The sequence below is a fragment of the Copidosoma floridanum genome, unplaced genomic scaffold, assembly GCF_036245765.1.
Source record: "Copidosoma floridanum isolate Cflo_tuat_1 unplaced genomic scaffold, Cflo_Japanese_pri ptg000019l, whole genome shotgun sequence".
Taxonomy (NCBI): Eukaryota; Metazoa; Arthropoda; class Insecta; order Hymenoptera; family Encyrtidae; genus Copidosoma; species Copidosoma floridanum.
This window is the reverse complement of record NW_028321896.1, coordinates 10,937,449-10,959,008: the sequence shown is the minus strand read 5'-3', so window position 1 is coordinate 10,959,008 and position 21,560 is coordinate 10,937,449. Positions and strand designations below refer to the sequence as shown.

The 21,560-nt window shown below is 44.0% G+C and overlaps 1 protein-coding gene across 1 annotated transcript in view; it reads left to right on the top strand.

Annotated features, from left to right (window-relative positions):
- Nucleotides 1-21,560, top strand: part of LOC106644544 (uncharacterized) — a 96,902-nt gene that overhangs the window by 11,955 nt on the left and 63,387 nt on the right. Inside the window, exon 7 of the mRNA XM_014360106.2 lies at nucleotides 621-785. Within this exon, the coding sequence (XP_014215592.2) occupies nucleotides 621-785 (165 nt within the window). The remainder of the gene's footprint in view (nucleotides 1-620; nucleotides 786-21,560) is intronic.

Here is a 21,560-nt window from a genome sequence, read left to right as displayed (position 1 = left end):
ACGCGTTCCGTTAATTAGTTCGTTAATTTTATTTTAATTATGTAAGTAAGCCCGCACGAAGATTCGAGAGAGTACCTGCGTCAATCGCGTGCACACGCGTGTAGTTTTTTTTTTTTTTTTTTTTTTTGTTTTTTTTTTTTTTCTTTCGCGGGTAACGGTAAATCAAGAGTCCGTGCGAGTAGGTACCCTACATACCTGCAAACCTACAAGTGTTACTGTAAGAAGAAGAAAAAAAAAATAGAGATGGAGATGCAACGAGAAACAACGCGTGGGTCGATGTGCCGTGTCCGGGGGAGAAGAGACTCGATTTTTGCATATGCCTCGTCCTCTCTCCCGCACATCCTCAGCACATATACATATACGCGTTACGCTTGTTTAGCGTTTCGAATCGTTAGACACGTACAACCAGGTATAACATATATATACGTACGGAAAGAGCATCAGCAGTTCTTCCTCTTGTGAATTCTCTCCTGTCATGTTTTTTATTTATTTATTTATTTATTTTGTTTTTTCATTGTAATTGGTATTTCACATTGTCGTTTGTCGGTTCTCGTCTTCACGAAGAGTCTAAATTAATATTAATCATTTTTTTTTTTTTTTTTTTTTTTTTTCTTTTGCAGGAGATGCCAAGCACAAGCCTTACGTCTCGGACGAGCCCGAAATCGTCAAGATCGAACTCGACGGCACCGAGGACGCCTTGATCATCGCCTGTGATGGATTTTGGGAATCGGCGGACGAGAGCATCGCCGCCGCCCTTTTTTACAATTTCATTTCTTCCAGAGACTGTGAGTATTATACACACATACGCACGTTTACGTTTTAATTTAAAAAATATTTGGAAAATATAATTCATCCTTGTATATTATGCATTGAAACGGTATGTCATATTTATATTGGCCATCGAGCGCATTTGAAACTACTCGAGCGAATCTTGTTGCGGGGAGCAAAAAAGAAAAAGAAAATACGGATAAGTACTTGGATTGCACGGGGTCGAACTCGTTTTCCCCGAGGCTCTCCTGCTATGCGCGCAAAAAGGTTTTTGTATAGGAGAAATGAGCCTCGCTACGCCTCGTCGAGAGAGACTTTTTGAGATGCCTGAGGTTGCAACATCTTCCCTTTGCCTCCCCTCGGCGCTCCTCCATCATCGGCCGAGGGGATATAGGAAAGAAACGCTTCCGCTATACGAGGAGAGGAGGAGACGGCTCGTTCGCCGCTCGCTTTAGAAAAACAGAGTCAAGATCGCCGGCTAGTTGGCAGGAAATCGCGTAGGCCAGCAGTTAAGCAGCACCGGTTCTTCGCACCATTGTTACGCTCTGTTTCGTCACGATCCAGCCACGGATGGTACACGACGGGAAAAATACGTGCCCCCCCCCCGTCCTGCCTCTCGCGATACCTCGCGGGTTGGCCAACGAAATTCCTATTCTATTTTTCTCCTCTCCTCAACTTTCGACCCATTTCAATTTGGATGAAGTTGTCGCATGACGTTTGAAGCTTTTGATCGAGTCCCGTCAACCTGACGATTAAAAATATAATTCCGTCTGTAACGCCAACTGCTATAAAGTTGGCCAACGTATGAGACCTTCTTTTTTCCAGTAAAAAAAAAAACAAAAACAAAATTGGGACTAAAACTTCCCAAGAGACCGAAAGAACTCTATCGAGCTAGTTTTCACTCCGTTCCCTGCGTCCACTTATATAAGTTTTAAAATTTGAAATTCCCTCCACGAAATCGATAGTTTTTTGTTGTGGAAACTAGCACAACTCCAACACACGAGCAAAACTTTTTTCCACCCAAATTAATTTGATTCACCTATTACGTGTACATACAGGCACAAAAATGCCTTTGCCGTGACGGCCCAACAATGCCCCATTGGCGGCTCCTCAATGTCCCGACCAACGCCATTCTCGTTAATTTAACAGCTACTTATATACGGACATCGGCGCGCGCGGCGCAAGCATACACGTAACATTATATACTTGAGAGTCCCGCTCGAGCGTTCTCCAATTAAAGCTTATACACTTGAAATCTCGTAAAGAACCTCGCGTCGCGTGTCTGCATGCCTATGTACGAGGCCAGTGGCACGCGCGCGCCAGCTGCATCTCTGCGGACCTTTTATGCTAAACACTTGGATCCTCTCGGTTATCGGGAACTTTCATGCCCCATCTCTGGAATACACTTTCCTTCCCTGCCAGCCACCACCGCTGGAGAGCACCTCAAGTTGATACACGCTCGCTAGTTAACCTTTGGTCCAAGGGGTTTGGGCCAACGATGAGCCCAACTCGTGGGATGAGTTTAACAAGTGCGTATACGAAATGGTACCACCGCGGATTCAAGTCAAACTGCGATTTCCCAAAGTATATACATTCTCAACCATCGACACTGAAAGAGAGAGGGACCCAAATGAATTGGTTTGTTTTTTTTTTTTTTTTTCCTCGGCTCGATACCACACGCTGCGCCTTTCTACTTTCCGAAAGATTCGCGCGGCCGGGATGTTAGAAAGTCGAAAGCCCCGTTGTTTGCCGCCAAGTTGGGATCATTAGAGGCGCTCGCGAGCTGGCTACGATGGTTATTGTTTGAACTATAAACCACCTATACCGATACATACACCTGGCGCTCCGTTCATCATTGAAGCGGAGGGATATAAAAAAAAAAAAAAAAAAAAACTTATACTATTTCGTATATTATACACTCGAGCTGCGCACAGTGAATTTGCATCGCTGCGCCGCTATATTATGTTATCGTGACCCGTCGAAATTCTCTCGCGTAATATTCGCGTCTCTGGACCAGAGCACACCGGGTGTAAATGTAGTATATGGTGCTCCTCCCCCACTCCTTTGGTCCTATCTCGTAAATCCTTCCGTGCAATATACACCCAAGTGTGTGCACTTGCTCGCTAACGTAAAAGGGTAGTTGGTGCAGGAAGGCTAAGAGAATAAGGGGACCAGAGCTCGGCCCAATTAACGAAGCTGAGTCCATATACTGCATCATAAGTACACGTGTACGTTTATATACCGATACACTCGAGCTCACAACGGCCGGCTGCTGCGACTGGCACGTGCCACATAAATTATATGTATATACATGTACCGTAGGTAATAATACGTAAGTGGCCTTTTGCCGTTCATTGCGAGGTTTATTGACTACACCGCGACTCTAGAGACACACTCGAGGTTGTTTCTCTCTCGCAGACATCGGGTGACATTCTTTTATTTATTTTTTTTTTTTTTCCCATCTAAAGCGAGCGATTTCCCCTTTTATGCCACCACAATGTTACGCATACTTACAGCACGGAGCGAAATCGAGCCAAGAGCACAGTTTTTGCGCTCCGCGTCGCGCCTCTGGGCTTCGTTTCGATCGAATTGGCTCGCGGCTGTACGAGGTATTAAAAAAAAAAAGCGTCCTATACGTTTGGCTCTCCTTCGCTCGGGGCATATACGTTGCAGGAAATCGAAATTTCGTCGAAGCTTTGTATACGTTATCGACCTTCCGCGTCCGAGTTCATTAGCGCCGATGGAAAAATCCTCCTCGCGCCATCACCTTGCAGGTAACAGTGACTAACTTTAGCGTCCATCATCGGGTAGCGTCATCATTAAGAATTTCATCGCCAAAGTGCACAATCACGGAGACGCGATTTCGCGCACGCCCCGTATGGGTATACTACACATGTGCCTCACATATATATACTCGTTTCTCTATTGTGCGACACATTGTCGTTTTCCCCCACTCCCTGTCTCCCCACCGGCCCCGGGCGTATTACTCGCACTCTCTGTTCTCTCCCGAGGCTTCTCCGTGTGTTTGCCGTCCTCCTTCGTATTCTTCCTCTCGTGCGCCGTGGAGTTTCTTCGAGGGTGAAAAGGCTCGTGGCTTCTTCCATACACGTATAAGCCTCGAGCCGCGATGTTCTTTTTCCTTTGGGCTCCTCTCCGGCTTTGACGACAAAAGTGGAAGGACCGAGGACAAAAGGTGCAGGGGGCGCGTGGTTAACGAGCTCCCACTCGAGCAAGTGGTAAATTACACACGTGTGTGTATATATACATATCATATACCTACCTTGTCCGAAAGGGACGACTCGCGGAGGGATGCGTCATGTTGTAGGGCCATTTAAGTTTTACGCCCAATATATCTATGAGCTTGCGCGCCCGTCGGCCAACGAAATTGGGACAGAGATAGATCCTCGCTGAAACTTTTATCCGTGGCCACCCCGTTTGTGTGATGAGTAGAAACCATCACTCCCGCGCTCGCGAACAAAGTTACAACGCAATTACAACTCCGATCTCCTTCCTTTCTTGGGCCACACACACATATATTCACGTAGGTATGCACCGATCGGTAAAAGCTCGCTAGATTTATTCATCCACTCCGTCAAAGCGTACCAGCCTATTCTGGACCGCGCTCGGATAAGATCTTCGATGTATATAATATATACAATACGTATACCAGAGAACGCAGGGAAATTTAATTTAAAACCCTCGATGGTATATTATTTATTGGGGATGTTATCTCGACGCGGCGGCCCATCGGAGGGCTTTTGCCCTCACGTATAGGTGTACACATAATTATATTTTCTCGGGATATATTTTGTCGTGTACATGTCGTGTTAGGCCTCGCCGCGTTTTGCAGATGGCCCATTAGAGACAAAGGAGAAATATATAAGTTTCTCGGGCCACGCTCGTTGCACGTGTATGCATTTATTGAAATTATCCAGCAAAGAGGCAGATTGGAGGAACGCGATGTTCATAGTGCATGCATATTATAATGTGATTAGGAAACAGTGCATACCCATGTGTTGCACGCGCGTGTAAATAATATTTTCGAATTATTGGACCTCCCCGTCCAAGGGGAAGAGGTGGATTAAGTATACTTGGGTATCGTTGCGCCAAGCCTTTCTTATCGTGTGCGTCGCAATATGTACTTAGTTTCGAATAAACATCTCGGTAAACTCGAAATCACGAAACACTTAGCCGAGTCTATAAAATATACAGAGTTGCGTGCAATGTATAAGTATAGGTGTATAGAGCTCGTCGTTGGCTCAATGGTTAACATGCTAACCACCGAAACAACACAGCTCAAGGGGTCGTGGGTTCTCGATTCCCGGTCGGGGTACTCAGATTTTTTTTGATGGTTCTTGCCGGGTATCGAATTCATGAAAGATAAAGATTTAGTTTTTAAGATGAAAAGAAAAATAAAAAAGCGATTGAAAAATAAGGAATTGTGACGAGCTCTCGATAACCGGTCCTGCGTGACCGGGGAGATAAAAAAGATATGATATGCGAATAATAAAGAACGAAAATGTAATGACAAGCGAAAATAAGAGAGAAATGTATAATGATACGATGAAAACGACATGTTAAAAGACAATGTAAATGTTGAATGAATAAATACAGTGTACATACCCATAGTAGGGTCAGTACACTGTAATATAAAAAAAAAAAAAAAAAAAAAAAAAAAAAAAAAAAAAAAAAAAAAAAAAAAAGTATGGGTATAACATCGAGCGAATCGTACACATTATGATACATTTTATTACATTGTATTATTCATACGTAAGCCCTAAAAAGCACACATATAGGGGCACCCTCTCCCGAAAAATGGAGCACGCGTCGCATTATTTCCTCGTCCATCGCAGCCAACGTGTTATATACGCCGCTAGCCAGCCCCAAGGTCCTTTTCCTCCCGATACACGTGGAGTCATCGCTGATCCCCTTATCCTCCAGAGGGTCTCGGCTCATCCGGACAGTAAAAAAAAAAAAAAAGAGAAAAAAAAAAAGACACGAGCACACGCGTCGTCCTCCCGTAATCGAAAGGAACGGCAAGGGAAAACGAGGATGAAAAATTGAGATGAAGCACGCGGAGAGATGGAAAAAAAGAGCTCGGCTGTATAGAGGAGAGCCCCGTGGGCCGTGGGGGCTGCATCTCAGCCCCTAGGCCAGAGGGAAAAAAGCTTCCGACGGCGGAGGAGGAGGAGGAAGAGGACCGCGACAAAGACGAGAGGATCGGGGAAGAGGCTCTTTCGCTACGGGGCGCGTGCACACTGCGAACTTCCGTTCCCGGCGCTTATACTTGCGCTTTTCAACTTGGTGCGGGGCAAGGGTGGTTTTTCTCGTTTTCAAGAGACCAGCTGCTGGAATCGCATTTTTTTTCCACCCACGCCCTCCTCTCTCCGTACAGGATTAAAAGGTGGCGGAAAATAAGGGTTCATGGTACCGCAGTCGGGGAAAATTTTTTCGAGCACAACGATGGGGGATGCTCGGGGAATTACTTTATGTTTTTCTCTCTTTTTTTCAAAGAAACTAACGCCATGCCCTTTCACACATGTATATGTACGGATACAAGCTTATATATAGGTATTTGATATATTATATACCCGTGGTGGTGATGTCCAACTAACTGCACGGTCCTACGGACAATCAATTCGAGGACGCTCGGACTATCCGGAGGGGCTTTTGCCCACCGACTGCGGCAATTATCGTTAAGTCAACTACACCAACGAACCCGTACGTGCGTGCCATTAAATTTCAATTAGCGGCCCATTGTCACTTTGATTTTATCCCCTCCTACTCCCCCCTCGTTCGGGATGAAAGTGCGCGCCGGGGCAAAAAGAGCTGAATCGAGCACACGCGAAACAGGGGCGAGATAGAAAGAGAAAAGTGGACTGTGAGAGCAGCCATGGGTAAAGTGTACTTTTCAAAGTCCCGTTTATTTTGACCAAAAAGTGCACTTTGTTCCACATTTCAGCCATTACGGAGGAGGGCGCTTTTATGAATTGAGAGAATAATCGTAAACAGTAAAAGCTGAAATAATTTATATATGTTGGCCGTACACCGTTTGAAATGCATGGCGCGCGATAATCAATACCCACGTACATAATATATAAAACACCGTCACCGCTTAAGCCAGAAATAAATCTGAAAAATGAAATTTTTAGTTGACGATTGACAGGAGGAAAGTTGAGGAGTAATATTTCCGAGTGAAATACCGCGAAACTCGAAAATTTACGCGACGTGTATACGAATGGCGATTGATATTATACGGGAAAATTTCACGGACACACGGGTAAAAAAGTGTATACACATATTTCGCTTGAAAGTTACTTTTTACAATTATTTCAAGTTGCCCGTTGGAAGCGCGATCCTCGCGAGAAATAATAGTGGATGTGCAGTAACCAAACCAGATCCTCGTACGAGATAACAATGAAGGCACATCCGAAGATATCGGATATCGGCTATATACCTTATCTTTCATCCGACGCACAGTAGCCGTATATAATATATTGTCCGCACGGCTGACCGGCCGATTTAATAAGTGTGTATATATACGTATACGGATGACTGCGGGGAAAAGGCGCGCGCGCCGCAGCCATAGAGGTATAAGAATCTTATACCTCTATGGCCGCAGCTCCTTTCCGATACGGTGGTGCTGATGGCCGGTCTCTCGTCCTGCTCTATACCGTATATATTATATGTTCTTCGCATTGTACAGAGGCTCGCTCGGGCGTCCGTTCACTCGCTCGTCACTCGCTCGCCAAGTCGACGCGCTCTCCCGCAAGCACCGCGTTTAAACGAGTGTTTCGTCTTGTACTGTGTATCATCGGTAGCTTTTTTTTTCTTTTTAATTGTTTTTTTTTTTTTTTTTTTTTTTTTTTTGACAACTCGATACTACAATATCTTGGCTGCTTTCTTTTTTTCGAGGCTGAAAAGAGAATAGGGGAAGCCTTTGAAGAAGAGCTTGCGCTGCGGGGGATCTGTTTGTCCTCTGTATCCAGGGTGTTAGCGGAGCCAGAGAGTGTTTGCTCGTCGTGACTCAAGTACGGGGGTACGCAATAGTGCCAGCATACGATACACGTGGTATTATACTCGTGCGTGTTTAGGTTCATATATTATATTATACACATGCATGTCCAGTGTAGTTGATCACCACAACTTGGATATTGAATCGTGCTGTAGTCCCTGTACTCGTACATCGAGGGGGAAGCTGCGACTCGATAAAAGTCTTGCTCTTCGGGACGCACGAGCTTATTTTCGGTGAGTTTTCGAGTGCTTTGTACTTTTTTGTTTTATCTGCTGTTTTTTTATTTACGAAGCCACGCCAAGGCTTTCAATTTTTTTTTTTTTTTTTTGCAGACTTTGTGTATAATCGTATTGCATTGTGACTACTCGTGCACACGCAGAGAGGCGCGATATTCAGTGTGTGTGTGTATCGAGGGTATCTCTTTTTTTTCATCAATCCTTTGCGTTGGAATGCATGTGCAATGTGCAAGCGCTGTCTACAAAAAAATTATAATTTTTTAAATTACGTAAAATTGCTTGATAAATAAATAACATTTTTTTTCCATTTTTTTTCTTTCTTCGAGCTTTTGACATGTCCATATGAGGTACTCAATACCTGTTGGAACTATTTGCTAATGATATTGTGGTAATAAAAAACTTGCTTGAACTATGTATATTTTATGGAATCTCAAAGATTAGGATGGTTATAAAAAGCTTCCTCGAAGAAATAACGTTGCACTAACTCATAAAATAGTTATTTCATAATAGACCGTAAAATTTGCATCCTTACAATGCCATCGTTAAATAATATCTATCTTGCAACTGTCGTATAATCGTCCAAATGCACCCTTGGTTTCATAGCTTTTGGGAGACATTAAAAAAAAAGTTATTTCTTTCTAAACAACAAAATTCAACGAACGCATAAATATAATGCAGGAGCTGTTCACGTTCTTAATACCTTTACAGGCACAAGACATTATCCCCGTCGTAAAAATAAAACACGGCGAGAGCGTCAGCTGGAAAACGTCCTCGCTACCGAATGACATTATCACCCCGACCTTCCCGACCGTCCCTAGTGGGGACAAAATAAAAATGGAAAATAGTAAAAAAAAAAAAAACCAAATAAGCACACGACAAGGACCTAACACTCGAATGTACATAGAACACAGCACTGCTTCCTGGCTTCCTTATCACATTGAGCCTCAAAGGATTTTTTTTTATCTTGGCAAACAACGTTCGTATGCATACATGTGCACGTAAAAAAACATCTATATTCTTCGGCTTGTATCCGTAGCGGTAAAAAACACAAAACAACGAGCCCAAGAGTAGGTGATGCCGGCAGTAACTCTCTCGCGCGAACAAGGAGTTCCACTTGGAAACAAACGGTGATATTTTCTCGGCGCGCATCCTTTGCTGAGCTACCCATTCGTATGTACTCTCCAGCGATAAAAAAAAAAAAAAAAAAAAAAAAAAAAAAAGTGCCGCGTCTCAGCGCACAGCACAGGTATATGATACGCGCGCGAAAGGGGCTTTATAGATCTTTGGCCATTTCTCCCAGGGAATAAAATGCGCGTAAAATTAAATTGCGTGCCGTGGCGGCATATAGTATATATCCCTCCCACCCTCCCGAGCGAGAGCCTTTTAACTGTTAATTCTTCGTGGTTTAATTGTACATTCACCGCTCCCGAGGAATGTGACCGCGTAAAGACTTCCGCGTGACGTCACTTCCTTGACGCTCAAAGCAAAAGCAGCCGCGTGTGTGTGTGTGTGTGTGTATACGTTATGGCAACGAATAACATATACCTGTATTATACGTAGGGACTCTTCTTTTTTTTCTCCTTTGAGCTCATGGGCTTTACTGTCTACATTGTGATAGCGAGCGACTTGGCCGTGCGTGCTTTGTCAACTTTCCTTTTGCGTATGAACGTGTGTGTGTGTGTGACTGCGCCTGTATGTATGGTGACATGGTTTAACAATTAACAGCATTGGGGGGGAAGAAAAACAACAACGGGCCATTTGAGTTGTCAAAGAAAAAGAAGAAATAGCTTGTGGGTCGGCTGGAAAATTCATTCCCACGCGACCACGTGTCTCTGCATTGTGCGTTTCTGGGCTGTTACATTTTTTTTTTTTTTTTTTTTTCATAAATCTTTCTTTCTCTTCTTTATGGGCGCAGCTCAGTCATTGGAAACGTTTTAAATCACAGCAATCGGACAAGGGTCTAATTATCTATTAAAATATTATGCACGGGCTGCAGTAGTATACAGTAAATTATTGTTCACAGCAAGGAGTTTGCGAAAATAGGCCATTATTACGAGAAAAACGGTTTTTTTTTTTCCCTACGATAATTGTGGTTCGGTCTATGGTATAAAAGCGTACCAACTTTAAAAAGTATCACGACGCGTTTTGTTTTATAATTTTTTTTTTTTTTTTTTTTTTTTTTTTAATAAAACATAATTATAATTTTTCACCAGATAAATTTGTATTCCGACCAACATAATCTCGTGTGGTTGCAAACTTGTGTATCAGAGCTAATTATTTCGATTTTTATTCTTTCCTTTGTACCTTTGATGAAAAAAAAAAAAAAAAAAAAACTCAACGCCACGTATGCAACACGTCGATCAAACGAGGGAGAATAAAAATAAAAAACAAAATTCACACCAGCGTGGAGTGTGCTGTATACAAACGAGTATAATAACGCCTGTCCCCGTTGAGATGAAATTACACGCCATCAATGCCAAGTGTCATTACCTATACGCGTATACGTGTATAGCACGATGTGTTGTCGAGCTGCCGGTGTACATCATCAGCTACTCTGTCCTCGGGGGCCATGTGGGGACGAAGGTGTGCAAAATACACTCACGCGGCCAGCCGATTGGCCGCCAAGGATTCGCGTTCGTTTCACTCCCTCGTCCGACGGACGTGCATGTATATATTCTAGCTTGGCAGTTGGTCGTTTTTTTACTTAACTAAAAGATGAGTCACGACATTTTGTTTTCTACGTCACACGAGAAGGCCCATTAGTCCTTTTTTTTGCAAACTCATACAACTCGTAAAAGCTCGAATCATTGATCTTTTTTCATTATGTGAAATTACTTGTATTAAGCACGTGATGTTTCAAAGGCACGCACATTGAGGATTCATAGCGATAAAAATTCATAACGAGGTCCACTTGTTCATCGACAGCAATACATATATTTATATCCTCGAGTATTGGATAACCTAATTATTTTCATTAATATGAGACACGCATAATACTTGTTGGCTACAAACACGTAATCGGCTCCTTTTAATTAAAGTAGAAGAAAAAAAAGGCGATAAGTAATGAATCGTTGTCCAAACGAGCTAAAAGCATTATTTTCATATGGCATGAAATTAATTAACTTTTAAATTGCTCTGATTACCCGAGTGCAGCCGTGGACTCGCATGAAACGAAAGCCGGGCACGCGCGCCCAACCGATAGAGCAATTAAAGCGAACATCATCTCGTGCACGCCGTGATGTATATATGTACATACACATGGTACACCTTTACCTATACATGTATCGGGCTTTTCCATTTTTTCCTCCCATGGCGTTGTAACGTTACACATTTTTTTTCTCTCTCTCTCTCTCCATGTACATGCCAGGACACGATGATCGCGTGGGCGCGTTAGGGCGAGACGCCAGTTCATACGTATAATTATCGCTCTCCGCGAATGTAATTGCCGGACTTGCGTTTTACGGGCGGGCGAAAATCATCACCGTCGTATCATGCGAGAAACTCACATCGCAGAGTAGGATCCTATAACACGGAGCTTTCTTGCCCGCTTTCTTGTTTTTTTTTTTTTTTTTTTTTTTTTTTCCTATAGCGACGCGGATGATCGACCACCACCATATGAATCAAAAAGAAAAATAACAAATGGTCTTTTTTCCTTTTGTCGGAGCACGCGTATACTAATGGAAAGCCGTGAATTTTTCGTCGCACGCACCGCGACGTTTAGTTTTTGTTCATACGGCTCGTAACAAGTTGTGTATAAATCGAGGCGCGCCAACATATTTCTCCTCTCGCGTGGTGATACCTCCTCCGCCAGCGGCGCCCCTCCTCTCGTTGCATCTATCTAAAAATATGTATACGAAACGACGAAGGACACGCGCCCAAAGACAGTGGCGCGCATCGGTGGTGGTAGACGCTGATGTGTATCCTTTTTTTTCTCCGTTGACGCGCCCATCCGCGACGCGCTCCTCTCGCTCTGTTGATTTATACCCGCGCGGAGGGAAAAAGAGAGGGAGGGGATGGAAAAGGAAAAGAAAAAAAGGTAATGGGAACTCGAGCGAGCTTCAAACGAAGATCCAGAATTTCAATTTGCTCGCGTATGCAAATTACGCGCAACCGCTCGTTATATTTTTTCTGAAATTATAATTGCGCCTTTGAACCGCGATGAGCTGAAAGTGTTGGTTTGCGTGGCGCTTTTAATAAAACGAGCGCGCTTACGTATCATTTAACGAAAGTTTAGTCCGTTACGTGTGTACACGCACACGCGAGAGAAGAGATATACCTCGTACCTATGATCTCCTCTCATTTTATTGTTTCATATACGTACACAGTCACTTGGGCGTATAAAGTACATTGTTGTCATTTTTCTACATCAGTCGGTCCAAGCGAGCATGAAAAATCATCGAAATCACGTAAACACATGATGAGTAAGCTCGAGCCGAATGAATCATCGTCGAGCTCATCCCCCCGGACACGAAAAAAAAGCCGTTGTACCCTCGATCCCGTGGATCGACGGATCTAGAAAATTCGTATCGGCCCCTTGGGGGAGCTCGGTATCCCTGAAAATCGCGCGTCCGTCATCACCCCCCTCCCCCGCATCTTTCCTCGACGCGTGTCGTCATCTGAAGCAAAGAAAGGAAAAAAAAATTACTTCGTGAGGCCTCTCTCGAGAGAGAGAGAGACGGAGGGACATTAAACGCTCTGCGTACGTCTTTCAGTGTGCGGTGCGTGTATATATGCGTATAAGGCCCGTCGATGAAAGAGCAAGCCCGAGCGCACGCGTGTGTATAGGTACTGGGCTTTTTGTCTCTCGAGAGGAAGATTCGCGCTCGCGGATATCCGGCGGATGTCCGTGGCCGAGCAGCCCCTCCCGGTGTATCTGGCCGCTGGTCGCTCCAAAGAGAAAAGGGGGAGAAGGAAAGAAGAAGAAGAAGATACACAGATTGCGGGGGAGTATGGGAAAGGCAACGCGGTGTGGGGGGAGGGAGCCGTCCGGAAAAGTTGAGCTCATTTGTGCGGGGATGAGGTCAAAGTTTTGGATTTCGGCAAATTGCTCCCTTCCACTCTACATGGGTACAAAACGACGGAGGTATACGTGTATATAATTATATATGCGGGTCGATGAAAAACGCCGCGAAAAATGTTCCGCGAGGGACAATTAACCCGTGTACTGCACGTATACTTTAAATCATAAACCGGTGAATGATTGTTTCTCAAACTTGTTGCTTCGTACCTCTCAACCTGCCATTACGGGGTTATCATCGATGATTGCACACCCCGTTTAATCGTCTAGGGGCAGGTAGAGTGGATATATACGTACAGCCGATTAAAGCGATATATTGGCGATGAGTCGAGTACGGCGCAGTACGTATACATGCCCCCTTCCTTCATCTCTGCGAGGAATTCGACTCGTAGATAATCTTATCCTCATTACCTGTGTATATAGGCACATCTCAAAAGCACGCAATTATAGATAGAAAAATATACAAGTTCAGCGTTGTGTGTGGCTGCATCGCCATCGCGGCTCTGGATGTATATCATTCTCGCCTATATACAAATATAGCTCTTGGTGGAGGGGCCTCTTGTGCGTGTACACGTTAGGGAAGAAATAAGGCAGCCCTTCATAGTGTCACACAACACACGTCGACGGGATAAATAAATATATCGAAGGAGCCGCCCTACGTTATCTCCTCCATTTGGCCGTAACTCACTTTTGGCGCGAGTGCGCGAGCCTTCTTCTTTTGGGAAGGGGTGCCTTGTTTTTCCTTCACGAGGAGCCAAAGGACATGAGACAGATGATGCTCTCTCCCTCTATATACACGTGATGCTGTTGGCAAAAGGATGGAGGGGGGAAGGGATGACAAGCGCGGTGCTTCGTAATGGCGATAATTGAACGCGTGCTATACTGACAAGAGCTGCTCTCTCTTCCCTGCATATGCGTATAGTTAGTAGTGGTGGTGGTGGTGGTGCTTCTGGGCTCCCTCGTCTGTCTTTCTGCTCCGGTGAAATTGCCGACGTATAAATAAGTTTTGAGAGCAAAGCTTCGCCTTACATATATATTTGTATTAGACGGGGGCTTCTGTGCACGTGTGTAACATATTATACACTCGACGAGAAGAAGAAGAGACGAGCTTTACAGTTTTGCCTTTTTTTTTTTTTTTTTGTATAAACCTCGTATGGGTTTGTTACCGTATATACTGCAAGCCGCGTCTTATCAGCTCGATGGGCTTTAAATCGTTGTGTTTCGTGTTTATATATGGCGAATGATTTATTTCAGTGATGTGAGCGATAAAAATATCGTAAATAATTTTACAGTGACCCCGTCGACGAAGGTACACAACGTGCACAAACTGGCTACATCCAATTGAATCATCAAACTTTTACAAGGCAGTATATTACGTACACTTGGTTTTTATTTTTTTTTATTTTTAACTCGCCTGATACGCGCGTCCCCGCGCCAAGGCGATCGAATGCAGGTTACTCGCAAACGTCATGCGCGCACGTAAGTGTCGACCGCATCTGATCGTTTCTGGGGCTCACCGCGGGAAAAAAAGGGAGAGAACTTCCTTCGTTGCGAAAGCTGCTCCGAAGCCTGCAGATTGCACCCAACGAAACTAACCACCGTAGCCCCCCCCCCCCTGGTTGGTTTATAGCGCGTATACGAGCTACCGCAGAAAGGAGCAGTAAAATATATAATATAAGGTGTATGTTGTACGCGGTAAAATGTATCTGTCCGTACCGACCATACGTGGGTATACGCACAATGAAAGTAAACCATTGGATGTGGGGATACTTACGAGTGCAGTGGCAGCACTTGACTTTGTTTTGAAAACCCTTGTCAAGTATTGAAATTCATGTGGTTGGGTGAAACCCTTGGGTATACTTTGAAAAATCAAGGATTTTGCGTGAAGAAAATATAATGAAATTTCGCGAAATACGGAAAGACCATAGTATCGGAGGTATAGAGGAAACAAACTCTTTGTCTATGGCTTAATAGAAATTTCACGACCCTCGTAACGGGATGATTTTAACTACCGCTAGCGAGCGAACCGTAAAGTTTGTGCATTCCACGTTACCTATACCCACACCCAATGGGCAGGTAAAAATAAAATTTTCACTTTGCTTTGTACTTATACTTACCGTATCATATTTGTACATATGTAAACACGGTAGGTAACTCCATAACTTTTCTCCAGATTTGTAATTAGCCTGCCAGTGAGATTTACAGCGCTCAAGGAGAAGGACGCACTCGCTGCAGTGCCGCAGAGCATACATGGCACGGTAAATTTAGCCAGAAATTTTTTTTTGCACCACAAGTTTCGTATGACTTACGCTTGCAAATGTAGTGTATGGCTGTGAACGGGGAGACGGTAGTGGCGGAGTCATCGTTGCTACACATGTCATGTAGACAGCTGCGTGGCAACAACAGATCTACTGTACATGTAAGAAAAGACGCTATAGAGAGAGGGGGGAGGAGAGCAAAACCGCGTGGCTGACTGGCTTTGCCGGTCGAGGTCTTATTCTACTTTACGTCGTGTTACATGGTACACATAACACAACGATATGCTTAATAAAAGTACGTGTATTATACCACCGTGATTTTTCATAGCTCACGAGTCCGGATGAAAAAGCCGGAGGTGTATAGGCCTCTGCGAGTATAGTCTTTTCATCCGATGCACGGAGATTGCGCCTTGACCATTAATAAAAGGTCCTCCGGTTAACGTGCAAGAGCGGATGTACGCATCGGCAAGTCGGGAGCCTCCGATGCGCGGAAAATTCGATTTGATACTTTTAAAAGAAGAGGGAGAAAAAAAAGGCGCGAAGTGGGAGGGTAGAAAAACTAGTACAATTTACGGACTTGACGCGCCTCAGCCCGGTATTTTTCTCATTTGGCCGGTGTGAAGCCAGCGTGAATCCACCACGCGCCTGCTCTATTTTTCTATTAAAAAGAAAAAAAAAGGGGGGCAGGGCTCTCGCGGTAAAATATATCGCGCAATAAGCCGCTAAACAAAGGAGCAAGGAAGGATATATAGGAGGGCGCGGAGACTCTTTGCAGCTACTGCGCTGTATATATTGTATATACATATACCCATAAATCTTTCGCGCCCCGTCCGGTATTTATACTTCGGACTTTATGTACATGTACCTCGTGCGGAGCTGTTGTGTGTGTGTATCCGCCTTCCTATCTCCCTTGCATGGCAACACCTATAGAGAAATTTCTCGAAAGAGGCTCGCCCTTTTTTCTTCCTTCTTCACTTCCTAAAGGCTTATCGATACGGATGATCGGTAGATTATGGGAAAGAGGCGATGAATGGCTTTCGTTACAGGCACTTTGCGCTCGATTTGTCGCGTGATTGGCACGGACAGGGTGATCTATTGATCAGACGAAATATGCCAAAGGCTATTGCGACTTTTTCTAAACCGATTACTTTTTTTTTTTTTTTTTTTTTTGAAAAATTACCTGGTAATACACGTGGATACGCTCAAAAATCGTTACGATGCATCTTTTGCGATCGACTTCACTTTGGGTCCATTAAGATCATTATTTAGACTGTTTCTTCTAACATGAGGAGGGAAAAGAAGAAAGAAAAAAAATGGTATCGGCAAAACGCCAATTAGTTTTATCTAAAATCGACACCTGTTGTTCAAAGTAAAGACCTGCTGCTAAACGTCAAATTTAATAGACTTGACAGGTAGAAAGTAGATCACGTGTGTTTTTCTCTACGGTACACATGTATTGTATACACTGCACTTGGAAAGCACACACGGTATCACGTATATACACGTACCTAACGGCAAGTGCACTTTATTAATAGAAAATCCCTCTGTCGTGACCTGCTCCTTATTTCTACCCTCGACTAATGATACAACCCATTTTCATTTTCTTTTTAATAGCCCACTTTGTAGACATTTTTTTCTTTTCTAAAATGCAATACAAATCAAAAAAGCCGTTCGTTTTTCTTATCATTGTACATCTGATGCAGTCCAAACGTTGTTATTGTTGTTGGTATAAAAAAGGTTCTTATTCCAATTTCACCGCGCGCATGCGATAATTTTTACAAAAACGATATCAAGATTTTCCATTGTTTCGATTCATCATCATTCTCGCGCACGTACTTTCCATTTACAAAAAATTTTTTCCTCCCACAATCCACCGTATACATTTATAAGTGTGCGTGTAAGCGCAGGATCCTTCATTACGTGAAAAATTGCTATTGATTCCGCGGGAGCAATTTTTCCGCGACTTTTCGAGAGTCCAGATCCACGAAACGAGATGAGCCTACGGGCGTACGTTGCAACCTATATTACGGGTCTCGTCTCTCGCGTGAAAAAGCCAGTTGGTACGTATACATGACACGTAAGGCTTCGTTCTCTTTTACCGAGTGCACGAATCGTGGCCGTGTAATTTTACATCGATGCCCCTCTGTAGTTCTCCGGAGGGAACGGTGAGTGCAAACCCACACAGACACACACTAGGTACAATTTAATTGAATTTTATTTAAGGCGCACGAGAGGGGCTCCTCGTCGTGTACCACCTCATTTTTCACGGACGCGCTCGCGCGACGTATTTTATTACCCCGCACTGTATCGCTCCGTGGCCTCGGTCGTTATTACTTCAAAATGATCCCAATGAAAATTTCGATTGGAAATGATTTTCATTAGAAATCCGCTTAAGTAAACCATACAATATTATTTACGGTGACATTGGTCGGCAGTACCGCAACTGCGTGTACTTTGATTAATTCATTATTTTCGCGGGTCGTGCATACGATAAGCCGGTGAAAGCTCGATAGTTGTAAATCGGACAGCATAATTTTGTAACCACATACATGCAACCAATGATAAGTTTCGCGTGTACACGAATCGTAGGTATTTTTTCACGTTACCTCTCTCTCTCTCTCTCTCATGGAGAAAACCCAACACCCACTTGGCTGTTAACCATCGCTCGGGTAAACGATCGGAACTATAAATATATATGTACACGAGGACTCGCATCTTTCTCTCGTGAAAATTAATTGGCAAACTCAATGCTGCGCTGGCCGAGGCGCTGGCTCCTATTAGGGTTTACACGATGTTCGCCCATATGAGTAATACTTTGTATACGAGGCTAATGTAAATTAGGCGTCAGCTGTCATTTCCTAGTTAAGCAGCTGTTGTATGTATAATTATGTTATGTGATGCAGTAACGATATGTGTATACGCTTATACCTAAGACTTTCTTGCTGGTTTTGTCTTGATGATGTACGAGGCGCGGTAGTTACGGCTAATGAGCGAATTTTTTTTTTTTTTTCTAATTTCCGTTCGCTCGTTCTTCCGATCATCAGTTATCCGCGCGATGGGTGCGTAGGTACATCTTTCTCTCTTTCTTTTTTTTGATAAACTTACGTAACATTTTTCTTTCACGTCTCTCGTAAACACACATTAAAAAAAAAAAAACTTCTCAAAGTAGAGCATGCATGTATATGTAAAATATGCTATTCTTTTTCCATGAAAAGTCGAGGTACTAACTCTTTTAGTTTAGAAAAATGAGATGCTATATCTTTCCAAACGCTCGTCCATGCGATGCATAATTCATGTAACGGTATACTTACGTTTCGATTCAAGAGTGCAGTGCTATTGGACGCAGATAGGATCTGCATGGATATCCCTAATTTGCCCCTTGTAAGTAAAATCATTCCTTTCGGGTTTCCAGGGGAGATAGAGCGCGCAGATGTTTATGTGCATACGCGAAATCAATTTCCTCTGGTATAACTCGTGCGTATTTCATTTTTCTTTACCGCTTTAACGTCAAGTGGAAACATTGGAGACACGCGTACATATATCATACATTATTGTATCTTCGCAATTCGCTCCGAAAGTTTTCTTGTGTCCAGACTTTTTTCATCACCCTTTTTTTTCGCGTACTTACATCACGTCACTGTATAGGTGCAATAGAAAGGAACGAGGCACCGTTTCGCTTTTCATTCGGAGAGACACTGCACAATGCAGAGACGAAGACAGGCCAAAGGGAGGCGTGCGCGTAAATCGAGATCGACGCCAGCGAGCGTGGCCGAAAAAAAAAAAAAAAAAAACCATCACCTGTATACGGTACAGAGAAAGACGATCGTTCTCGCACAGAATCTGGCTCCCCCGAGCTCCTGCCGAGGAATCAAATTCGCGCGCGCCTCGTGTGCTCTTTAAAAAAAGAAAAAAAATTTTTGCCGCTCATCGAAAACTGCTGCTGCTCTCTCTTTTTCTCATACGAGCCATAGGTATACCACCTCCCCCGCAATCGCCGGCCTCGGTTGTTGTTTTTTTTTTTTTTTTTTTTGCCATAGCATACGTATATATGCTAGTAGCAGAGGAGAGGGGAAGAAGGATCGCGAAGAAGTAGCACAGAACGGTCACGCTCGATAAGACGGGCGTGCTGTGTTGCATCGAGGAATTTCTGCTGGACGCTGTAGGTATAATGGACATTGACGAGAACGACGACGATGATGGGGAGGGGGGTGGGGAAGTCATGAAGCGAAAACGTATTACACATTGTATACTAGTGTGTATATATATATATGAGAGAGAAGAAAAAAAAAGATGCCTATGCAGCCTTCGCCGCTGTCGTCGGGTTGCCGATGCATATCGCTTTTCAACGGTGTAGTGTTCTACGCTCACTATCTCAAGTTGAAGGCGCTTCTTTTTTTGTTCCTCCTTTTCACTGCAATTTTAAAGACTTGAAAATATTTGACATTGAAGTACACCCGCCCGGCAATTATCTCAGATGAAATTTCAACATCTATAATATAATATATACGTACAGTGTACCGAAGTCTGTGATCGCGTGGCATGCTGTTGGCAGTGTGGGTATATTATAATATACCTATACGTATTCTTTCGTATTTCGCGACGAGTATATACAGGCCAGAGCCATAAACTGGTGAATCATATACGCTATAGAACCTGTCCCTCTACTTCCCTCAGCCACCCACTATACCACTATAGGTGATATACCTGCATCCTTCGCACGTGTATTCTCTGACATTTTTATTTTTCGCTCCTATACATAATCTCTTTGCCACAGCCATCGCTCCGAACCACCCCTTTGTAGGTGTATATGCGGTTGTGCCTATATGTATACATTATATGAGCGAACTTCATTTATATTCGCACCCATGCAGGCAGAGCGCGTGTCCTGTTCACACACACACACACACACACGACTCGTTTTATTTGCTCCTTCCACCTTCCTCCTCGAGCGGACGCGCTTGTGTGCGTCTTTACACTTGGACCGCGGTGAGAATGAAGCACAGGCAAAGCGCGAGAGTAGAAAGGAGGAGTACATACAGACCTACCCACCGGAGTTGCCTTAGCAGAGTTCACTTACCTGGAGGTTGGAAACGAAATTTACGACTCGCCCGAGCTGCAGGTTGTATACCCACCGCGGATCGTGATGGGAAACGGAGCTGCGGTCAAACGCCGCGCGATTAAATGCGACGTTGGTTGGGGTTGCGTTGGAATAACATTACGGGAGTTTTTTTTTTTTTTTTTGCTAATTATCTCTTACGATTATTTTTACAAGAAAGCTCTATTTATGTCACACGTGGAGAGGTGATGCACACCTCTTTTCATTATAAAAGCCATTGCTCGGGAAACACCAGAGAGATGTTATCGAAAATCAGCGCGATCATCGGCTGCGCAGGAAAAAAAAAAAAAAAAAAAAAAAAAGAAGCTCCAATGGATATGTATACACATAACGTGCCAAGTCACGCACAATAGGCTGCGCGCGTACTGCATCGCATCGCGATAAGATAACTGTGTCGTCCCGTAACAATGCAATTCAATGCGATGCGCGCTTACGGTGTCGTTTCGCATATATATATATACATGTACATACATACGTGCACGTATGGGTACTGTTTCGTGCAAGACGATGGGTGCGACCGTGTGGGTATATGTATATATAGGTGGGGGGAGGAGGCCCCGGTGATGGGTGCGTTCGAGCGCGCGTGTCCTTCTTTATTTTCCGTCGAAGCGATGTGTCACCCCCTCCCCCTCCCCCCAACGACGCACACTGTATATACACAACACCGAATTCCACGAAATTGAATTTCACTTATCGGGGGAAGGAAAGAAAGGACGACGACCGATCGATAGGTGCTGGTGGTCACCCACGCGAGACCGTCTTTATGGCTGCTCGTTTTGTCCTGCAGGGTGTAATTGTCGTCGCACGCACTTACACATGTATATAGACGCGCGAAACCCTCCCCCCCCCCTTCATTTTTGCGATGAAACTAATTTTCTTGATGCAAACGGTGTATATGTGTACACCTTGTTGATCTGCGAATTTTTTCTTTTTTTTTTTTTTTTTATTCCTGGCGTCTAGCTCTTTCAGGGTAAAAGTTGAAATTCAACGATCGCTATGGTAAGTATTATACAGGACACACGTGAAACCCCTACACGTAGCAGTGTGAAAAATGGTTTCGCTACGTATCTCTCTATATCCACGGACCGACGTTGCGCAATGGAGAAAACTGTAGGGGAATTTCAGCGATGCCATCGGCACATCGTATTGT